At 33.2% G+C, this 22,163-nt stretch overlaps 1 protein-coding gene across 1 annotated transcript; it reads right to left on the reverse strand.

The window, feature by feature from the left end:
* Positions 1-5,240: 5,240 nt before the first annotated feature.
* On the reverse strand, positions 5,241-21,938 carry LOC122031092 (RNA-binding protein 39-like). Its single transcript, XM_042590161.1, has 13 exons — positions 21,243-21,938; positions 19,473-19,548; positions 19,312-19,368; positions 18,769-18,824; positions 8,938-9,151; positions 8,577-8,660; positions 8,433-8,507; positions 8,174-8,257; positions 6,302-6,366; positions 6,051-6,225; positions 5,895-5,983; positions 5,660-5,774; positions 5,241-5,405 (listed from the first exon to the last, which is right to left on the reverse strand). Exons 1-13 carry the CDS (start codon positions 21,779-21,781, stop codon positions 5,367-5,369), a joined length of 1,668 nt encoding a protein of 555 aa, XP_042446095.1. The 5' UTR covers positions 21,782-21,938; the 3' UTR covers positions 5,241-5,366.
* Positions 21,939-22,163: the final 225 nt, after the last annotated feature.

A 22,163-nucleotide genomic window follows, 5' to 3' on the forward strand; every position in this document is an offset into this window, starting at 1 on the left:
TTTGGATTTTTAGGAAAAAGGTGCCCACCACTTGCTCCGTAATGTTACTAAGGTGGGACTGATCTTATTTCTCTGCCAAGTTGCATTATGCGCTGTCCTTCTGTAAACAGGTCTTTTCTATTTTCACGGACAATGTCAAGATTTTTATGCCAGTAACTTTCATGTCCTCCTTTTGCTTGTCTACGTCTATGGAAATCATATTCTTTCATTTGGATGATTAGTTCTAATTCACGTAGGGATTCCAGCACATTATCAATAGCTTCGTCTTCAATTTTTGCCATTTGATGTCGCTTTTCATGTTCTTCTGCTGATAGTATCTTTGGCAATGTGTCATGGATAAGGTCCTCATATCTTGTGAGTAGTGGAAATCTTGAGGAAGCTGCTGCTTCTTCAGCCGCATCAACGGACGTTGATTCTTCTGTTAAAACCGCAATCGCCTCTTGTCCTGCTATTAGCCTGGATAGGGTATCTGCAAGAATTTTAAGTTTGCCATCAATGTGTTCAAAATTTACCTTCATGCTCGTTCCAGTGATATAATCAGTGAAGGCAAGCCACCGGACTCTGGATGGTTTGTCCCTTACTGTTTTATTATGGAAGCTAATTATTGCTTGGCAGTTTGTTCACAGAGTGATCTCCTCCTTATCAAGGAAATGAATTTTGAGTGTCGTCATAGTTTCCATTGCTGCATAGATCTCTACATCAATTACTAATTTGACAGTAGGGAATTTTCATTGGGCATAAGTACAAATTTTCTCGATGCTTCTTGGATCAAATTTTGTGGGCTTCCATTTGCATATTCCACCCCAACCCATCATAGACCCATCTGTTTCTAAAATAATTTATGCCCCTTTAGGAGGTATCTCTAGATCTGGAAGTCGATTTACTTGGGCTTGTATCTCACAGACAAGGGCCCAATCAGAAGCTTTCATTCTTTTATCTCCATGTGGCGAAGTTTTCTCATAGAGAGGCCCCAATTTTGAGCTTAAATTAGGAATATAGGTGTGTGCATAGTTGAGGATGCCTAACCATGATCGGATTCCTTTTTTTTCTTTTAACTGCTCCTCCTTAAACTTTGTTATCTTCTTGATTATGTGTGGTTGCAATTTAAGTTGTCCTTCTCCAATTTCTGCTCCCAAGAATTCAATCTTTGGAGCCCCGATTTTATATTTAGTGGGAGAGAGGATTAAGCCATTCTTTTCACAAATAGCGAGCATAATTCCCAGATGCTTTATGTGGTCTTTTTCTGAATTAGAAAATACCAAAATATCATCAAGATAAACAACTATAAAATCCTCTATACCTTTGAAACATTGATCCATCTTTCGCTGAAATATAGCAGGGGTATTATTTAAACCGAATGGCATTACAAACCATTCGAACAATCCTGATGGGCAAATGAAGGTCGTCCATTCAATTGAGGTAGGATCCATAGCGACCTGATGAAAGCCAGATTTCATATCAAATTTGGAATAGATCTTGGAATTTCCCACCTTTTTAATATAGTATTGATTCCAGGTAGGCTATACTGGTCTTTATAAGTATTGTTATTAAGCGTTTTATAATTGAAACCCAACCGCTCTTTTCCTTTTATCTCTCTTCCAGTAGTTGGGTCTATAGACGTGCCAGATTGAACTATCATTGCCATGGTTCTGTGTCTACTTTTACTTGGCCTTATTACCTTTAATTTGAGGAGTGCATCTATATGTCTTTCAAAGGCCTTTTTTAAAGCTAGTGTGATACTTGAGAGTGGCTTGTCTTGAATAGTAATATCAGGATTAATAATATCAATCTTGCATAGGATTCCATTCTTTGCCCAATGTTGAAGAGGGTTTCCCCCAATATACCCTTGCTTATGTAACCTATGAAATAATGTCCCATATTTTGCCAGAATATTTTGGTTGGATTGAATACCAGTAAAGAATACCTCTTCTTGGATTTGAATATATTCTATTTCTTCCAAATTAAGCTCCTCAATTGATGATGTCGTACTTTGGTTTGTTGCTGTAGTAGTAACGTTTTTGTAAAAAGTAACTTCATTACCTTCTATCCTTACTCCACCCTGCATGCTTCGAATGAAATTACATCCTAGTACCATCTGTATTCCTCCATTTCAAAGGCATATGTAAAAGGAATTCTAAATTTATTTTCCCCAATGATCATTTGTCCCGCCTTTAACTTCTTTCTTGCCTCTTGCTGAGAGTTTACACCATTAATCATAATGACATAAGAATTATTTTCTATAACCTGACCTGGTATTGTCCTTGTATCAATGCAGCAAGAGGTTGCACCAGTGCCCAATATTGCGTTGACACTAAAAGGAGGTACTTCTGGAATTTCAAAATGGATTCGAATATTATATAATCTGTTGAGAGTACTTCTGTGGGATATTTGACCATCTGTTATTCTGGACACAATTTATTCTTCAAGATAAGAAATACTAACTTGCTCTTTTCCTTTCTGTAGTTCTTCAAGTGATAATTCTTGTAAATCATCAAGTAATTCTTATGATAATAAATCTTCCTTTTCTTGATTTCTTCTTTTGACTCTGGCTAATTCATCCATCAATCTTTGATTTTCCGCCATCAAATATTGAGTATAGCCGATTAGCTCTGTAATTAGTCTTCTAACATCATATTGTATGGATGGTGGGGGTGTGGGCCTGAAGTTTACTTTTAAATAATCACCTGCACACAAGACACATGTTGTTAGAAAACACTTAGTGCAATTCCCCCTAGATCTTTTCCCCGTCATTCTCTTGTAGAAGATGCATTGAATATGCTGGGAACTGACTTCAGAATTAATTAACCAATCATGCTCACAGGAGAACTGTATTTTTGGAATCTCTACTTGTACCTGTCATCCTTGGATTTTCCCTATTAGCACAAATAAGAATTCAGGAATCGAACTTGTTACCATGCTACAGTATTGTTCAGAATCATGTTCTCCTTCAGAGATACTGCATATTGCATCACTGTCTGTTTCTTCTGGGTCTATGGAGACAACATCAAACTCCTCATGTAATTCCAGCTCACTAAGCATTGCAATTCGTTCTTTATTACCAACTTTATTCCTGCAAGCACGAGCAAAGTGTCCTTCCCCCACAAATAAAACATTTACACTTACGTACCTTTGCTCTATCATTTTGGTACTTCTTTTTTATCACCCTTACATGGGATTTATGAGGTTTTCCTTTGTGCGTCCTTACCTTTAGTAAACCATACTTCCTTGTTGGTTGATGATAATTGGAAGGCAAAGGTATTTGAGAGCAAAACTACAAGTCTTTTAAGCTTCGTTGGAGAGATGCCTGCTTACACATTTCTGTAAGCTCCTGATATGCATGGTGTATTCTTGGTAGTACACCAATAGTATTCCCTTGATGTTTCTCTTGGAATTTTCTTTCTAGGTAACTTCTTATTAGAGGTGACATCTTTCTGTAGAACTTACTGGAAAGCTCTTCATTAATAAACATCCTTCCGGTTTTAGCTGCCAATGTTTTGTATTCATTCATATATGAAATCAGATTTTTAGTATCAGTACATACCGGCCTTTCCAAATCTAGATATGCTTGATTTTGCTCAGCAGTTGATCCTGAAGCGAGATCCTCTAATGTTATAATTCATCTAATTTGAGTAAGAACATTCTGGGTTTCATCTGCAACTTCAACCAACTTATCATATTGATCTAGGAACATCATTCTCCATTAAATAAATATCTTCTTCTCTGTTTCACCGAGGAGATTTTTTATGCACCGTACTTTGGTTCTGTTATCCGCCCAGATTTTTGAATCCACAACATTAGTGGTTATAGATTCCCACCTGGGAATAACATCATGATATAAGCCAATATTGTCAGGAAGTACTAGCATAGCACCTGAATAATTATCGTAATGAATTTGAAGTGACTGATCTAGTCATCGGCTGTCAGAATAAATATGTAAACACTCGTGACGAACGGTTCAAAATTTCAATATTTTACGATTGTGCGTCTCTTTTTGAGAAAAAATCTCTATAAATATATTGTAGTTAAGAATTGAATATCGATATTGTAGTTAAGAATTGAATATCTAATTGTCCTTCCACTGCACATAGTCCGGGATAATAATTGTCATAATGAAACAATCAATCGAGGTTATCCCACTCAAAAACATATTATTTAAAAAAAATTCTTCTTTAAAAAAACCAGTGCCGAATAAGCGCATACTAATTCACGAGATCTAGAATATTTCATTGACTTCATGTCCAAGGATTGTTTTATGAAAAGGTTTGTTTTATGAATGGGCATACGTTTAAAACAAAACATAAAGAGCTTCAACTAACCGATGAACAAAATAACATAACTGAGTTCGGTTCATTGTAGAATGACTATATATTATATTAAAATATATCTTAAGAACATGTAAATCAAATTTCTTATTTATATAATTCTTAATGCTTGAGATTTGGAACTAAATACTAACCGATAGCTTGAGAACTATCAAAAACGGGGGGGGGAGGGGGGGAATTAAACCTCTATTTCTTAACTTTTTATTTACACCTATGTATATTTAATTATCTGTTAAATTTAATTCGGTTCATTCTCATATTTCATAAATATAAAAATTATTACATCTTCTTTTAAATTCATTCATACTTAAAAATTATATTTTCACCGACCAATACAAATAAAGTAATTAATCACGGTTATAACTATTTAATTATAATAAAGTCAAAAAAAACATAAAGCCATGCTTAGAACCCGACATGGACCCAGCGAGGCTTTGTTTTCTCCATGCCATGTCCAGCCCAGCAAGACTTCAAATCGATTGTGCCATGCACAACCTGTACACAGCCTCTTACCCCACCCGACATAAGCCTGGATGAACCAGCCTCAGATCCCAATAATTTAAAATTTAAAAAAAAAACAGTATTTATAAGATTATTGTGAATCTATAAATAAGAAAAAGTGAGCTAAACTTGGGCTGTGATTAGCTAGGTCCAGGTCCTGGTCCTGGTCCTGGTCCTGGTCCAGGCCAGGCCCAGGCCTGTAACATACATGATAGTTCAGCCCAGTGGACCCACTGAGCATGAGCATTCTAGAGCAGTCCTGGCTCGGCCTAAAATGTTGTGGGAGAAACTGTTTTCGGCGGGGCCTAGCCAGCCATCTGCCCGTACACCTATATCTGGAGTGGCTACGTAAGTTGCTAACAGATAGTGCTGCTAAAGAATCATTAGAATCACAAGTTGAACAAGATTAAAGCGTAATTGACGAAAATACGACAGTTCAACTTTAACACTAGGAACTGTTGGTAAATCTTGTACATATGCACTTAAAAGTAATCTAGAATACCAGCAAAGAGAATCTGAAGAGGACAAACGATAACAGTAGGTTCAGTCACGTCCAACTTTGGATTCGTAATCTTGTTGTCGCTGCAAAAATAATAAACAAACCAATAGGTTAAAACATACAATAACGGTTAAGGCTAGGCAATATTTAAGGTTATCACAAATCTAAAAACAAACATTAATTTCCCTCTCGTTGATCATGAAAGATATATTTCAGTAGGTCCAAATAAGAAACTATATAGATCTTGAAAATCGTAAATCAAAAAGCATTCTGTGCCTAAGTATTTAACTGAAAACGGGGAAAACTATGTAGGTCTGTTTCGGAGATGGAAGCGTACCATATAAGTGGCTGAGACTGACCTCCCTGCAAACCATCGACCTTGCATAGCACGCTGACATATTGAAGCCGCTGTCACACTTTCAAATCGAAGATATACGTGGCCATTGCTGTTCCTGTGAAACATAGGTTAGATAACGTGGAGAAACATAGTGAATATAATAGAAGGTGAATTGCAGCAAATTGCACGACTGAGCATACATGTCTAATTTGAACATTTTGAAAGGGATACTCACTTGTCAACAAATATATGCTTGACACGACCATACTTGGAACATTCTTCTTGAACATCCTCTTTAATATCCAATTCAAAGTCAGGCTCCGTCTGAAACAGGAACAAAAAAATCTAAGCAACAGAGAGACTAGCAGGCATCATAAGCTAGCTGTCGAACCTCAGTGCTTGGATCAAACATATTTGTTAGCAATAAGCACTCGCTTGTCTCCACCGTAGCTGGAATTTGCTGCACAGAAATCATTGAAGGGTTGATTGATAGAGCAGGCACACTGAGTGGCTGTTGGATGGGAACTGCACCGTTAAGAATGGGTACTCCAAGTGATTCCGCAATGCTGTAAACATAACAGGTAAATTTCTGAACATGATAAGTTGGAAGGATGGACAAAGTTATGGCAGTAAAGTATTAACCTAGAAGCAGTTCCAGTGCGATCCAGCTTTTGCATGAGCATAGCTCTTGAACGAGCATTTAGTGACTGCATGGAAATAGAACAGTGAGTAGCAATCATGAAATTTTGCAAGTCCTGATAATCAATTTACAGAATTAAAAACAAATGGTTGGGCGAACTAACTGAGAGATTGTTACTAACTAATTTATCAAACTAAGGTATTGAGAACGTGCGTGATACCTGGTCAATTAAGGCTGCAAGCTTAAAACAGATTATCAAAGAACAAGGATGGGCAACACAATAAAGCTGATTAAAATAGTAAGAGTAAGGTTTCTAGCTATTGGAGCAACAGCCACATAAGAACCATCCAACATCAGGGGAAATGTACCACAGAAGCAAAGCTAGCCTAGAAAAATCAAACTAAATATCATAAACTAACTGATGGACTGATGAGAAAATTACAACCTTGTACTCTGATCCAGTTTTTTCATTGGCGAATAAAATGTAAGTTAACTCTGAGATATCATTATATCAAGCAAACTTGTATCGACAAATGCTTTAAAACAGAAAGCCCCTCATTAAGTATAACATGTAAACCATATTCAAGTGTATATTGACCTTATTTTCTGCATAAGAAATTGAAGTATTTTTACAAGGATAGTGACACTCAATAGGATCAGCACCTACAGAGGCGTCAAAGAAAGAGCATTTTGCCAAAGATTGAAGATGACATTGACTGCCAAGTCAAAAGCTCAAATTTAACTTGTCTAGCTAGGGAGAGGTAAATAGGTTGAGCATTGCAAATCACATTAAAGATATAATGCAAACTGATAAACTTGTCATGTCTCTCTTCTATTTTACATGCAAATTAAATATTCCTAATAAGATGTGAAATAATAAGGCCCGTCTGCCTTGTTAAAGGCTACCTAAATCAAGGTTAAAATCAGGTTGGCCTGTGACTAAACGTTCAGATACTATTTTGACAAGTCATTTGAAAATAAATTATATTTTTAAAAAATAAAGAAAATTAAAATCATATGTGCATTAGATTATCATTTTTCTAATTTTCAATATATGTAATTGATTCACATGCATATAAAGATTCACCAAAGAAAATAAAGACCAAGTATTCACAACTGGTTACAATGAACTATGCATATACTAACCAGATCAACAAAAAATGTAGTTCACCTGCTACATTTACGATTTACAAACTAATCACATTTTTTTTTCATTGATAATACATTATGATCAGAAACATATGATGATTAAGTTATAAATTTATTCCAGAATTAATAATACAACTACAATTATATAAGTATTCAACACCACTGGCTATAAGTTGTAACTTGCATATAACTTGTAAGTTTGGTGTCATTTCGTATAGTAATGTTACTTATACAAACATATTCAGATCTCTTGAGAGTTCAAATTGCACAATTCTAATCTGATAATCATAATGGAGCAGATTCATCAGGTGAAATGTATTACTGTGAATTAAACTTGTTTCCAAAAGCCAAGTGACCAAAAAAAGGCAACAGAATTAAACCCTACTTGAATAAGGCCTCACTAAGTGTTCCTTATCTTTGTCGTTCTTCCTTCCATCAGTATGATCTAAAAAGGATGGCCATCAATCATATTTCTATAATTTCATTTTTGCCCTTACAGTTTGAACTAAATTCCTCATGATGTCTGACCAGACTTTCAACAGAGCAAGTAGATCAGCATTTATGGAATTGTCTGTGCTAAATCCAGACAAATTTGGAAAGATATGGTTCTGTATTTAAAGGACATGCAGAAAGAGAATCAATACATTACTCTCTGTGAGTGATATGGTTAAATTAATAATGTGTAACAGTGTCCAAGTCAAAGAATAAAAGAACAACTAGCTCACCAAACCACCACCATCTTCATCATCAAAATCAACAGCACTTGTCCCAGTTTCCTGCACAGTGACATGATCTGTAACTGCCGAAACCTACAAAAAAAAATAAAAGTATAACCCTTAATACCATTATGTTCATGAACCAAAATTGAAGGGCAAAAAAAGTCTAACAAGAATAATGGAAACAATTAAAAGCTGCTGTGAATTAGGATAAAAATATTCATGGCAATTTGCACTGGGAAAGAATATAAAGTAAACAAATTGTAACCTTTATGATCCGGCCAGCAATGTCCAATTTCCCATTTAAACTTTGAGCAGCCTTTACATGGTCAAGTTGAGCAAACTGAAGAAAAGATTAAAGTCAGCAGATGAAAACTGAAGTGGCAAGATCACTAGTTGGTTGTTCACTCACTTGAATGAATCCATAACCTCGACAATGCCCTGTTTCATCAAGCGGTAATTGAACAAGCTCCACAGTCCCAAATGGTTCAAAAATCTAAAGTACATAACAATATTATCTTCTTTTTCTTGCAAAAAAGATTAGCAGGAGACAATAAAGAAATCTGATTCCAGTAAACCATCCATAACAAGTTTTTCAATGGTATAGGTCAAGTACCTTGTCACTATAAGTCCGTACTTAGTTAAATGGTTTTCTTCATAATTCCAGATGACAATGGCAATGGAATAATTTTTTTCACAAAAGATGAACTCAAGCTAATTTATAGAGTTTACATTTATCTATTTTTTTCAGCAGTAGCTTTTTGGTACTTCACCTGGCGAAGTTGCTCTTCTGTAATGTTATAGTGAAGGTTTCCAACATAAATCTTTCTTTCAGCAGCACCTGCAACACCAGCAGCTGTAGCAGTTGATTGAACGAGATTCTTTTCAGCTTCAGAAGGTTTAACCATTACAGGTTGACCCAATAAAAGTTGGCCAGAGAGTGCAATAGCCAGTGGCACTGACATTACATCGTAAAACTCAATGTATCTGCAAGTCAGCAACAAAAATAATGTAAGTCTGATAGGCTGCAGGATAATACAGAAACAAGATCAAGTAATTAAAGGGTCTGGATATATGGCTACCGTGATTCCTTTATGTGCACAAAGGTCAAAAGTGGGGGAAAAAAATGAAGTAAACCAATCTCATCGGATAACCAAGGTTTAAAATTTCAAGCTATGCCAGAATTTCGATTTATAACTGAAATGAAATGTTTAAAATTTCAAACTATGCCAGAATTTCGATTTATAACTGAAATGAAACCATGTCATACCACTTTTTAAAATATAAAATATATTAATTAAAAAAAAAATTATTAATATTTAATTGTTATAGATGTTTACTATTGAGTTATATTTAAGATGTTGAATGTTGAGTTAAGTTTTAATATTATTCATAAATGTTTGATGCTTATTGAGTAAAAATTAATTCAGGATTTAATTAAAGTCTATCAAAGTAGACATGATCAAATAAATTTAAACTAGATTTAATTTGATCAGTTAAAATTAAACCAAATTTATATATAGAGTAATTTAGTTCATTAGTAGTATATTTTATAAAATCCCGCAATAGCCGGTCCCAAACAAGGTTGAGAAAAGGTGAGAGTTGCGCGTTAGGTTGCCAGCCAATGTGAACTTTCAGCAAATATTCAATGAATGAATCATCAAACTATTGTATAATACTATGATGTTGCCCAAAAGGAACACATTGCAAGCAATGATTGAAATATTGCTCCGTGCCACCGGCACGAACGATTTTTACCATTAGAATACGCACGACAATTTTGCATGTGTCACGCACAAATGACAGAAAGTGGGTTAGAGGCATCCCGGAGGAGTAGTTGGACGCCTCCGACGCCGCCAAAAGCGTCAGCGACGCATGATGCTTCTGTTCAAAATTGAATTACGATTTAATTAATTCAAACAATTTCCAACTTAAGAATGATATTTCGAAAAAATTTTCATAAATCCTAATTAAATTATCCTAATAAAATAATAAAATTATTTAAAATTTTAAAAAATTAATAATAAATTTTACTAATTGATAGTCTAAAATTAGTTTTACTATTTTAAATTTTATTTAAAAATCTAAAAAATTCTAATAAATCAAATTTAAATTCTGATTAATGTTCTAGAAATCAACCTTGGCGATCGCCTAAGCGCTAAGTGTCGGCCAACCTAGGCAGGATTAGGCAGCCCTAGGCGCCGACTAATCGATTGAATCGTCTAGGCGCCGCGAAAATAATACAAGGTTTTCATGACCTTTTTTAATTTGGGCTTTTAAATTTAAAGCCCAATTAAAAAAACTAAAATGTAACCCTTTTTTTTGTGTTGGGCTTAAGTTTTATAAGCCCTAAACTTTGGTCAAACAAGAAAATCGATTTGTTGGCTTGCCCTAGCGGCTAGAACCAAGCTTCATCTTTAGAGCGACTGAAGAAATCCACATTTTGGAGAAATTAGAGTTAAAAGGCTAGAAAAATATATTTGAAAAAAAAAATTATTATCTGAGCGACTTGAAAGGGATTAAATTGAAAGTTGGGCAAACCATCATCCTTTGGAAATGTCATTTCATCAAACACTCGCAATATTCATTAAAGTAGAAAGGTAATTTGTTTTCATTTGGATACTTGCAAATTGAAAGATAATTTGTTTTAATTATCATGTAATTTACTATGTAATTTATGTTGATATCGTTGAATTCGTCTAGTAGCGCCTAATCGCCACCTGGGCGGTCTAGGCATTATGCATGGGTCTAGCGACTAACGAACTTTAAAACCTTAATTCTGATAAATTTTTTTATTATTTTTAATCTTCTATTTTAATATTTAATTGATATTCTAACATTTTTTAATATTTTAAATATATATTATTTAAAGTAATAATTAATTAAATGAATAAATAGTTCATTGATATAATTATTATATATAAAATAGCATCATTGTATTAATTTATATAATTATGATTATTTAATCTAAACATTGGAGAACTATAAAGTTATCCTAAGCAGAATGTTATAAGAACAAATGCTTCCATCTGATTTATATCACTCCTTTTGATATTGATAAGGTAATATATTATGATGTATCAATTTTACTTTGAGTTATTAATAAAATCAATTTTTTTTAAAGAAAATTATATTTAATTATTTTTTCTACCAATATTAAGTTGTTCGATAATGAAAAACTTATATAAAATCAATATACAACTTATTTTTAAATTATACACAATAAATATATTTATTTAATAATTACTAGATATAAAAAAAAATACTAAAACCATATTGGCACGACACAATATGATATCATAACCATATCATTTCGGTCTTAGATCGAAACCTCACTACGGGTCAAGATTTTAAACCTTGGTTGTAGGATCTAACTGTAATGTATTGGCAAGAACCTATATCCGCAAAAGAACTCAAGTGTAGTGTTAAATATAAAAAATTTCACATTGTAGGATATAACGTATTGGTAAGGACCATTACTGTTAGAGTATATACTGAAAGCCTAAGCTTTTGTAAACATTTATTATGAATAAAAAATCACATTTGGTCAAATTATCTACATTTGTTTGTAGTTGTTCAATTAATTTATATTGTAGATAATTACGATGTAACATCATGTCTGAAAGATAATGTTATCGAGATTTATAAATTATAAACAGATGTTCACGATCAAAATGGAAAGAACGAAACCATTGAAGGTCATAATGTAATTAGGAATTAGTTTATCTTAACTAAATAATTACACTAGTACACTTAGAGTGTATTGAGTAGGATCATTTAGGAAGTTCTTTTTATACCGACTTTATAAAGAACAAGACCTCGGTTATTATAAGTGTGTGTTCTTAATCCTAATATAATAACAAGGACATATATTTGATATTTATTTCTTTAATTTATCGAAGGGTGAGATTTAGTTCAATAAATCAATAAGCCGATAAGTTGGAAATGATATCACTTATAGTGTGTGTTGTTGATTATGAAAGCGTCCTAGTAATCTGGGTTGATAATATCCCGATGAGTGAGTTGGGATCGATTAAACCCCGGAGTGAACTTAGTATAACTTATCGATAAGGTGATGGTATTATTCTTGGATTAAGATATTAATTAAATGAGTTCAGAACTCACTTAAGTGGACATTCGCATCTTAAACACGGACCAACAACACTCATAATAAGAAGGAGCCCAAAATGTAATTTGTGATTGGTGCGAGTTCGATAATAGTTCTCTAGTGGAATGAATTATTGTTGATAAAATTAAGTCATGTGTTAGCGAACTGGATGCTTAATTTTATCGGAGACCAAAATCAATTCCTCCTCCTGGCCCCTATCGTAGCCTCTTATTTATAGTAGTATTATACCCCCTATACCCATTAGTAGGGCTTATGGCGCTAGAGCAGGTCGTTAATTCGATTCGTGGGTGGCATTAACAGTACGCATAGCTTACTACTTGGAGCTCTGTGATTAAATTTAAAAGAATTTTAATTTTAAATTTTCTTATGTGAAAGATATAATTTAATTGGAGATTAAAATTAAAATATCTCTTTTAAAAGGATCTACAAAAGATTAAAAAAAGATTAGATCTCTTTTCCTTATTTGTAGATTGGTAAGATATTTTATTTTTCTCTTTGTAAATTATTCACATGTTGAAAAATTAAAATTATAGAAATTTCTTTTATCAACCATGAAGGGATTTTAAAGGGAAATTTTATTTAAAATAGAATAAATAAAGAATTTTTAATTGTTGATTAAAAAATTGTTTGATCTCCATAAGGTGGTCGGCCATTACAAGGTTAATTGGGAAATTTTATTTTATTTTCTCAATTAATTCGTCAGGGAAAGTTAAGGAAATTTTATTATAATTAAATTTCCTTATTTCACAAAGCTAAGGAATATAAAGAGAGGGTGCCTTCACGACACACAACTTTTATTATTCTTCTCTCTCTTCTTCCTTGGTGTGGTCGGCCCCTTCATTCTCTCATCTCCTCTGCTGGAACCTTCTCTTCCTCTGAGATCAGTGGTGGCGGATTCAGAGCTTGGAGAGAGAAAGCTTTATCCTTGGAGCATTGGTGGTGTTTTCTCTTCCTGGAGGGGTATTGACACGAACCTTGAGGAGGAGAAGAAGGTGTATTGGTGGTTTCTCATCTCGGAAAATCGCCAATCACATTACGTCTTAGTAGGTGGAAGATCAAGAGAGTCTTTCTAAAAGGTATAACTAGTATTTTCTTTCGCATCATACTAGTTATTTTGGAAATAATACCAAATACAAGGCGATTTTAGTATTTCGAATTTATTTTCGATGTTGTGTTCTTTGTTTTTCTTTTCCTTGTGATTTGATTGTTCTTTTCGGTTGACCTAAAGTTATTTAAGGAAATTAAATATTAACTTTCCTTAAAAGGCTTTATCTAGTCGGTGGTGGTTGCTCCCATATCCAAGAAGGCCACGTGCCTCGCCACGTCAGAACTGGAAGCCAATTTTGAAAATTAATATTTAATAGAATTAATAACCTAGGTGATTTGGATCGAAAGTATTAAGTTCCGCAGAAGATCCAAGTCTAAACCTAAAAGAACAAATACATTAAACTTTGGATGAAACGTGTAAAGTTCCGCAGGCGATCCAAGTTTAATTTAAAAGAACACATGGTAGCTAGGAAAAGGTTCAGACCTTTGTACAAAATTTTTGTACAGTGGAACCATTAGGTTTTCCGAGTAGCAACCAACAATTACATCTCCGTCAAAACTTTGATGTAATATTAAATATGCAAGAGTTCTCATACAGTAGATTAGATAAAAATAAATATTATAAGAAAATTAATAGTCTAAGATTTGAAAGATAGAACATAGGAGCACTAACTGGTAAAGCAATGGAGGTAGTCGAAACGATGATTATGAAAAGAATTAAAATTGTGTGTACAAGAGGTAAAATGGATAAGAGAGAAGACAAAGATAATAGAGAATTTGGATTTTAAATTATTGTTCACAAGAAAAAGTAAAACAAGAAATGGAATAGGTAGTGTTGTCGATAATTCGCTAAAGGACGAAGTAGTAGTAGTTAAAAAGAGAGATAGGATTAAAGCTCTCAAGATAGTAGCGGCGAAAGAAACTATTAATGTAACTAACATATATGCACCTCAAATAAGATTAGATAACATACTAAATCTAAATTTTAGGACGATCTAGATTAAGTATTACAAAATATTTTGTCAATCAAAATGATTTTAATAGGAAGAGGTCTAAATGGATATGTACGAGTGAGGGTACATGGATTTGGAACAAGAAATGAAAAAAAGAAAACTGTATTGGATTTTATAACGACAAATGACTTTATACTAACTAATACGTTTTTAAGAAAAGAGAATAACACCTGTCCCATTTAAAAGTGAGAATAATAAATCACAAATTGACTGTCTTATGATTAGGAAGAATGATAAAAAGATTTATAAAAATTATAAGGTCATTCGTCGAAAAATTTTAACTACCTAACATAGATTAATAGTGTTGGATATATATCTCAAGCATAGTATCAATAGAAAAAAAATATGCACGACTCCTAAAATTAAATGGTGGAAGTTAAAGGAGGAAAAGGAAAACATATTTAAGAACAGAGTAGAATTACAAGTATTAGGAGAAATATACGGCGGCTTGAATACAATATGAGATAAGATGGTATCAAAATTGAAAATAATAGCCAAGAATGTACTTTGTGACTCAAAGGGACGTGCACCACCAAGTAAAAAATCTTGGTATCAAAGAAAGTGAAGAAAAAACGATTAGCCTATAAGGAATTATATACTTTTAAGGAGGAATATTTTAAAAAAATATATACAATAGCCAAAAAAGAACCCAAGAAAGCTAAGAATGAAACTTTTGAACGCTTATATCGAAAATTGGATATAAAAGACGGGGAAAAAGACATTTACAAAATAGTTAAAGCGAGAGAGAGGAAGATAAGAGATTTTATCAAAACAAGATATATTAAAGATGAATGCGATAGAATATGAGTAAATGAAGAGGAAATAAAAGAGCGATGGAAAAAGTATTTATATCAACCTTTTAATGAAAGTTTAGACGGCCAACTTAGATAATTTAAGTAGGTCAAATAAGTATAGAAATTTCAATTTTTATCGTAGAATTCATATTCAGAAGTAGAGTAAGTTTTAAATGGAATGCAGAATGGAAAAGCAATTGAACCATATGATATTCTGATAGAGGTATGAATGTCTTGAGAATCAAGGTATTGAATCGCTCACAAAGTTATTCAACCTAATATTGAAAACTAAAAAAAATCTAATCAATAGAGGATAAGTATTCAAGTTCTCTTATATAAGAATAAAGGAGACGTACAAAATTGTACAAATTATAACAGTATTAAACTCAAGGTTTAAAATGTTGACCATTGCTGAGGCTTCGGTCCCAGACCAGAACGATACGATTTCGGTATCATATCGCGTCGTATCAATACGGTTTCGGTATTTTTTTATTTATATATAGTAATTATTAGATAAATATGTTTATGGTGCATAATTTAAAAATAAGTTGCATATTAATTTTATATAAATTCTACATTATTGAACTTAATATTGTTAAAAAAATAATCAAATATAATTTTTTTAAAGAAAATTGATATATCAATAATTCAAATTAAAATTGATATATCATAATACGTTACATTACAAATACCAAAAAAAAAATAGAATGCATCATATGGAAGTATTGGTTCTCTAAATTAAATAATCATAATTATATAAATGAATACAAAAATACTATTTTATATATAATAATTATATAAATTAATTATTTATTCATTTAATTAATTATTAATTTAAATAATATATATTTAAAATAGTAAAAAAAATACAATATCAATTAAACATTAAAACAAAAAAATAAAAGATTTATCAAAATATAAATTTGATTTATTAAAATTTTAGAATTTTAAAAAAATAATTTTTTAAATTTTTAGAATTTTTTTAAAAAATTGAATTTTTAAATAAAATTTAAAATAGTAAAAAAATCATATTATTAATTAATAAAATTTATTAATTTTTTAAAAATTTTAAATATTTTTATATATATTTTATTAAGATAATTTAATTAAGGTTTATGAAAGTCTCTTTAGGTATCACACTTAAGTTAGGAATTATTTTAATTAATTAAATCAAATTTTATTTATTCGATAACAAGAACCCTAAAACACACACGCGACTCCTCTTGCATCGCTCGTCGGGGGACACCTCCGACGCTGACAAAAGCGTCACAAGAAACTTCCAACACCACCAGAAGCATCCCGCGATGCTTCCGGCACCACCTCTAGGTTTACTCACCTTCTAGCGCTCAAAACTTTTAGGCTTAGTAGAGTAAAAACAAAATATATAGAATTTAAGTTTAATAATATTAGAAGCAATGAGAGAATTGTTAAGATAGAAGATGACGAGTTATCTGAGTTTTAAGTATTTAGGATTCTTTTTGCAAAAGGATGGAGGGATTGAGAGATGTCTTATATAGAATACAAACAGGATAGTTGAAATGGAGGAGAGCGTCGATGTTCTTTGTAATTGTAAAGAACCTCTAAAACTTAAAAGAAAATTTTACAAAACGGCGATTAGATTTACTATGTTATATGGAGCTGAATGTTGACCTATAATGTAAGCACATGAGTAAAATATAAGAGTTGCAAAGATGAGAATGTTAAGGTAAATGTGCAGACATACAAGGATAGACAAGATAAGAAATAAAAATATTAGAGAGAAAGTCGAGTTGCACCTATTGAGAAAAAACTCTGAAAGACAGATTATACGGACATGTACTTAGACGATCAATAAATGCTCCAATTAGACGATGTAAAACTATAAAAAAATATTCATATCAAATGAAGAAGATCAACAAAGACTTGATTAGCAACAATTAAACAAGATAATTTATTTAAATATAAATAATGATATAGTCGGGAATAAAGCCCAATAGTATAGAAGGATCCATATAGCCAACTCCACCTAATGGGGTAATGTTTGATTGTTGTTGTAATATATTTTATAAAAAAGGAAATCTTAGTGTAACAATAAAATTATTGTTTCATGAATTAGTCATAAGTTCGAGTAGCGAAAACAATCTCTTCTTACAATGTAGTGTAAAGCTGCATACAGTAGACTCAATATGATCCAACCCTTCCCTGGGACTTACATTGACAGGAGTTTCGTCCACCAGACTATCCTTTTTTTATAGTGCATTTTATAAAATTAAAAATTATATTATATTTAAATTTTTTTACCTTTCTTAATAATTTGTTGTCCGATGCATCCTTAAAGATTTTTTTCTCTATGTTTACCTTGTGGAGGGATGAAGAAGGAAAAAAGATAATCATCTCCTTAAATAGCTTAAGAGGGTTTTTTACTCTATTTACCTTGTGAAGAGATGGAGAGAAAAAATTAACTATCCTTATAGAGGTTTTTTTGCCTTTTTGTTTACCTTCGTGAACTAATGAAGGAAAAAAAAATTAATTAACGAAGGAGGGAAAAAATTAACGAGAAAAAAAAATTAATGGATGAAAGATGGGGGTAATTTAAGAAGGAAAAAAAAGCAGGGGAATGGAATTACCATTTAAAAAATAAAAAACTATATCAAAAATTAAAAATTAAAGAAAAAGGAATAGTAAAAACAAAAATATATTAAAAAAACAAGGTAGTGGCCGCCTCCGAGACCTGCCATTCGGCGACCAGAAAAGTAAATTCCGCCTGTGCCAACCGGCATGACTCAGTACTTAAATCTTTGCATTTAACTACTAGATAAACAATTCAAAATATAAACAAGGTAGATAACATTGATCCTAGATAATTCACAGGGGACATTTTTTCAAGTGGGGGCAATATCAAATACAAAAGGAAAATTTTTGTTTCACCCAACAGAGTTCATAAGATATTTTCCAAAAAATTGGTAATCTGTTGGGGGAAAACAATAAGGAATATAAAAAATACAAATGCAGTATTAGTTGAGTGATAGATTTACTAAAATACATTATTGAATTTCAATGAGAAAGAGAAAAGAAAAAATATGCATCAACTAAGATCATTAGATCATTGGAAAGGATGCGCATGATTTCCTTTATGGGTCAAAATAGTAATTTCTTTTATTATGTCGTGGTATTAATTTTTTATCATTTCAAATTTCATGTGATTTAATTAAACCCACAAGTTTATGTGGTTCTAACCTTGGATTAAGTTAAGAAATATGTTTGACTATATTAATACGCATGGGCTGATGAAACAAAAATATGGAATCGCTTGTTCGCCATCAATATGAAATACATTTTGATTGCATAAACAAACTTCAAATTTGAAATTGGGATGCCAAAACAAAGTTCAACCATGGGAAAGAGGAGCCAATGGACTGAAGATGAATCATAATTTGAAATAACATTTATGATATCTTTTTAATGCCCTTATATTCCTCAATTAGCATATTTATTATTTGAGAATAGCCATAAAAACTTAGCAAATTTTAAAAGAAATTTAACACATAGCCAGAAATATTTATACACGGATGTAAAACATAAATGGACAGCAATTACAAGCTCTTATGTGTTTGTATACTTATGTATGAAAGAGAAACATACCCAACTCCCTTTGACCTTCTTGAGTTCCGATCCATAATCAAGCGGACATCCCTCACCTGGAAACTACAATATACTTGTTAAAAGAAGAGCCTCTTCAAGGGAAAACTACTCATTACATATTAACTTACGAGATGCATTGCCATGCAATAGAATTTAAACCCCCATTGAAGCAGTCAACTGCTTTCTCATTTTCTAACCCGCCAAATAAACAATGGCGAGCCATAAGTCAACATAATATGCCCTAATTAAAAGCAAAGGGGCATTACAACATTGTTTTGAACAGTAATTTCGATGTTGCATTATATTTGTGCCCAACCAGTTTAAGCACCAAAAATGCACAAGAGGATGTCTATCACAATTGAAGCACTATACCTTTGTTGAATACAATATGGAAAGTCACAACACTTTATATCTGTTGGTTGCATGCTATACCAAAACATGCAGTTAAACCTAACAAATCGCAGAGCAATCATCAACCTATGGCTTCTATTAAACAACTATATACAAAACCAACAAGTGACAAAAAAGAAGTGTTTCACCAACCTTCCCCGCTTGTGAGAAAAACTCATAAGCATCTCTTTCATTAGCTTTCAGAGGCATCTGCAGTTTCCAGAAGTAGCATTGAGATACATTAAAAAAGTGTCCTGCCTTTGATATGCCTGATTTTCAGACAAAAGAAAAAGAGAAATCATAAATTGGCTTGCCTGGTAAGCAAAAACAGTTCTCTGATCTCTTTCTGGATCAACTTCAGGCTCTGCATCTTTCTTATCTTTAACTCTTCTGCAAATAAAGATAAAGTTTGGGGTAAGAATTTGCAAGTTTGCTCACACAACAAAAAAATCCACAGGAGTCATATGTAACATGTCCACTAAATCAACTAGTTACTATAAGATCAAATGGAATGGGGTGGGTGAACTTACATGCAGATTTGACATGGCATATGTGATTTCTTTTATCTTCAAGAGTCGGATCTAAACCAGCCTAATATATTGATTTAAGCCAATTATAGGTGTGAAATCTCTATGAATACATATAAAATAATTAGCAATATATATCACAATATTTGAGAATCGTGTAGCTAATGTTAATTTGAACATCCACCTACAGAATTGGGTAATTAGAATGTGAAATTCAAAATTGAGATGGATTAAAATAGAGAGTTTAAACAGAAGAACATCTACATCAGGCTTGAATAAGAAAATTGAATAAACGTTCTGTGTTATCTTAACTAAGGAACAAATTTAGATTCGCTTCTTCCTAACTGACAACAGATATTAACGAATAACATGATTCAGATGAAGAGTCATGTGCAATGACTGAAAAAATCAGCAATAAGTTTTATGATGATAGTGGTGGTTGTTAGGATCATGGTGCCACTCTGGTATCAATCTCCAAGTATGTGTTTTATCAATTGTTAGAAAAATAACAATAAGCCAAGCACAGTGGAAGAAATCAACATAAAGAACATGATGAAAGCATAAAACAAGAAGAACATAATGGGAAAACACAAGATCAAACAAGAGGGGAGACACAGAGTTTACTTGTTCGATAAACTTGCCTATGCTAATGATCAAACAGAAAAAATTTCAATGGTGTCTACATCAAATATAAATCAGACTATTGTCAACTCATACCCAAGATGTTTAATTATTCTTTTTCAGACCAAAGAGTTTAGGACTCATACAAGACCAAGATTTTCTATTTAGTCCATCTTGTTCAAGATCACAAAGAGTTTTTCTCTGTAATATGAGTGATCAGCCCTTAGGTTGCTAGTTGCAGATAATAGAAAGTAAATCTGTCTGCTTCTTCCTCTTGCCATTCTCCACTCTTCTCCTTTTTTTGTATCCTGTCCTCCATATTCCTCCAATTACTCATAATCAGCACCAGTGCACTCATAAAAATTCTTTTCTAAGCAAATCAACAATTTTGTACCATGAGCCTAGCATTTTGGTTGAGCACTACGTACATTTTGCTTATTAGCAAGCATTCAAAGCATGGATTTTACTTACTATTAATTCATTATGTGGCAGATGTAATCAATTTTTATAGATTCTTCAAAATGAATGTAATCTACCCATCTATTTTGTGGATTTAGAGAGACTGAGAATTAATCCTGTAATATGTGCTGAGAGTCAAGAAGCACAGGGGTATGCCATGATTTTACACAAATTGCAATCAACGACAACAAACATAAGCAATGTAGATAATACAAGGAATTTGGAATATTAATTCTGGGCAGTAAAAAAAACAAATTCTTTTCATAAACAGTCAATAATCTGGCCACTACCTATCATTACATGAAACTATGTCCACTATATAAAGAAAGAAAAAAAAAAGATCCGAGTAGCTGGTAAATACTACCAAAAAAGGCTTTTAAATATGCATCATCTTAAAAAACAAGGGCGCAACTTGTCAGACCAATGAAACGGTCCAATAAAAGTACAACAAGGAAAATAGAGATCACAACAGTGTACCTGCTTTCTCTTTCGTGAATCTCTCTCTCGAGCTCTGGCTCTCTCCTTTCTTTGCTCCTGGCGGTCTCCATTTCCCTCTCCGCATCCTTTCTGGATCTGCTAGCACTCCTGTCCCTCTCCGCATCCCTTCTGGATCTGCTAGCACTCCTGTCCCTCTCCTTCTCCTTATCCCTTTCGCGTTCTCTTTTCTTGTCCTTTTCCTTTCGTCGCTCTCTTTCTTTTCCACTGTCCCGCTCCCGCCCCTTGTCTCTGTCCTTGTATTCCCTCTCTCGGCTGCGATAATCCCTATCTTTGTCCCGCTCCTTCTCAGAGTCCCGACCACTTTTACGGCGGTCCTTAGCCCGGTCGTTGTCCCGTTCTCGCTCCACTCGGTCGCGCTTGTCGCCGTTCTGCTCTTCTGGCCTGGATCTCTTGGAAGCCCTTCCTTCTCCGTCCTCCCCGCGGTCCTTGTGACGCCTTGAGCCGGAGCGATCCTTATCCTTGCGCGCTTCGGGCTCCTCCACTGCCTTCTCCAGGTACTCGTACTCATCGAAATCCATATGCCCGCCTTCTCTTCCGTCTCCTCTTCTGCCACCAGCACCTTCCCACCTATCTTTCTCTCCCGCACGCGAAGGCAGCAGAGAGAGTTGTGGGTGAAGGCCGAAAGGAACCCTAGAAGAGACCGCGTTAGGAGCGACCGGAGAGGGTAATTTATAGGTGCGTGCGGATTTGAGAGGCTGCTAAGTCTGCTGCTGTTGTGTGGTGCGGTGGGTAGTCGTTCCAGTGATCCAGTTATACTCGACGAGCGGTCGAGATTATTTTCCTCAGTCTTTGCAATTCTAGCTAATAGAATTTTTTTTATATAAAAAAAATAGCATAAATAATTATCGAATATGTGATAATTTTAATTAATTTTATTGACTATGTTAAGGTAATGGTCTC

The sequence above is a fragment of the Zingiber officinale genome, chromosome 11A (genome assembly GCF_018446385.1).
Source record: "Zingiber officinale cultivar Zhangliang chromosome 11A, Zo_v1.1, whole genome shotgun sequence".
Lineage (NCBI taxonomy): Eukaryota > Viridiplantae > Streptophyta > Magnoliopsida > Zingiberales > Zingiberaceae > Zingiber > Zingiber officinale.

Bases quoted from the DNA above. Each gene is read 5' to 3' on its own strand.
- LOC122031092 (XM_042590161.1), bottom strand. From the start codon at position 21,781: ATGGATTTCGATGAGTACGAGTACCTGGAGAAGGCAGTGGAGGAGCCC. The intron at 8,661-8,937 runs GTGAAGTACCAA...TATGTACTTTAG, and splicing joins CAGAAGAGCAACTTCGCCAG to ATTTTTGAACCATTTGGGAC. The intron at 5,984-6,050 runs GTTCGACAGCTA...TTCCTGTTTCAG, and splicing joins TGTTTGATCCAAGCACTGAG to ACGGAGCCTGACTTTGAATT.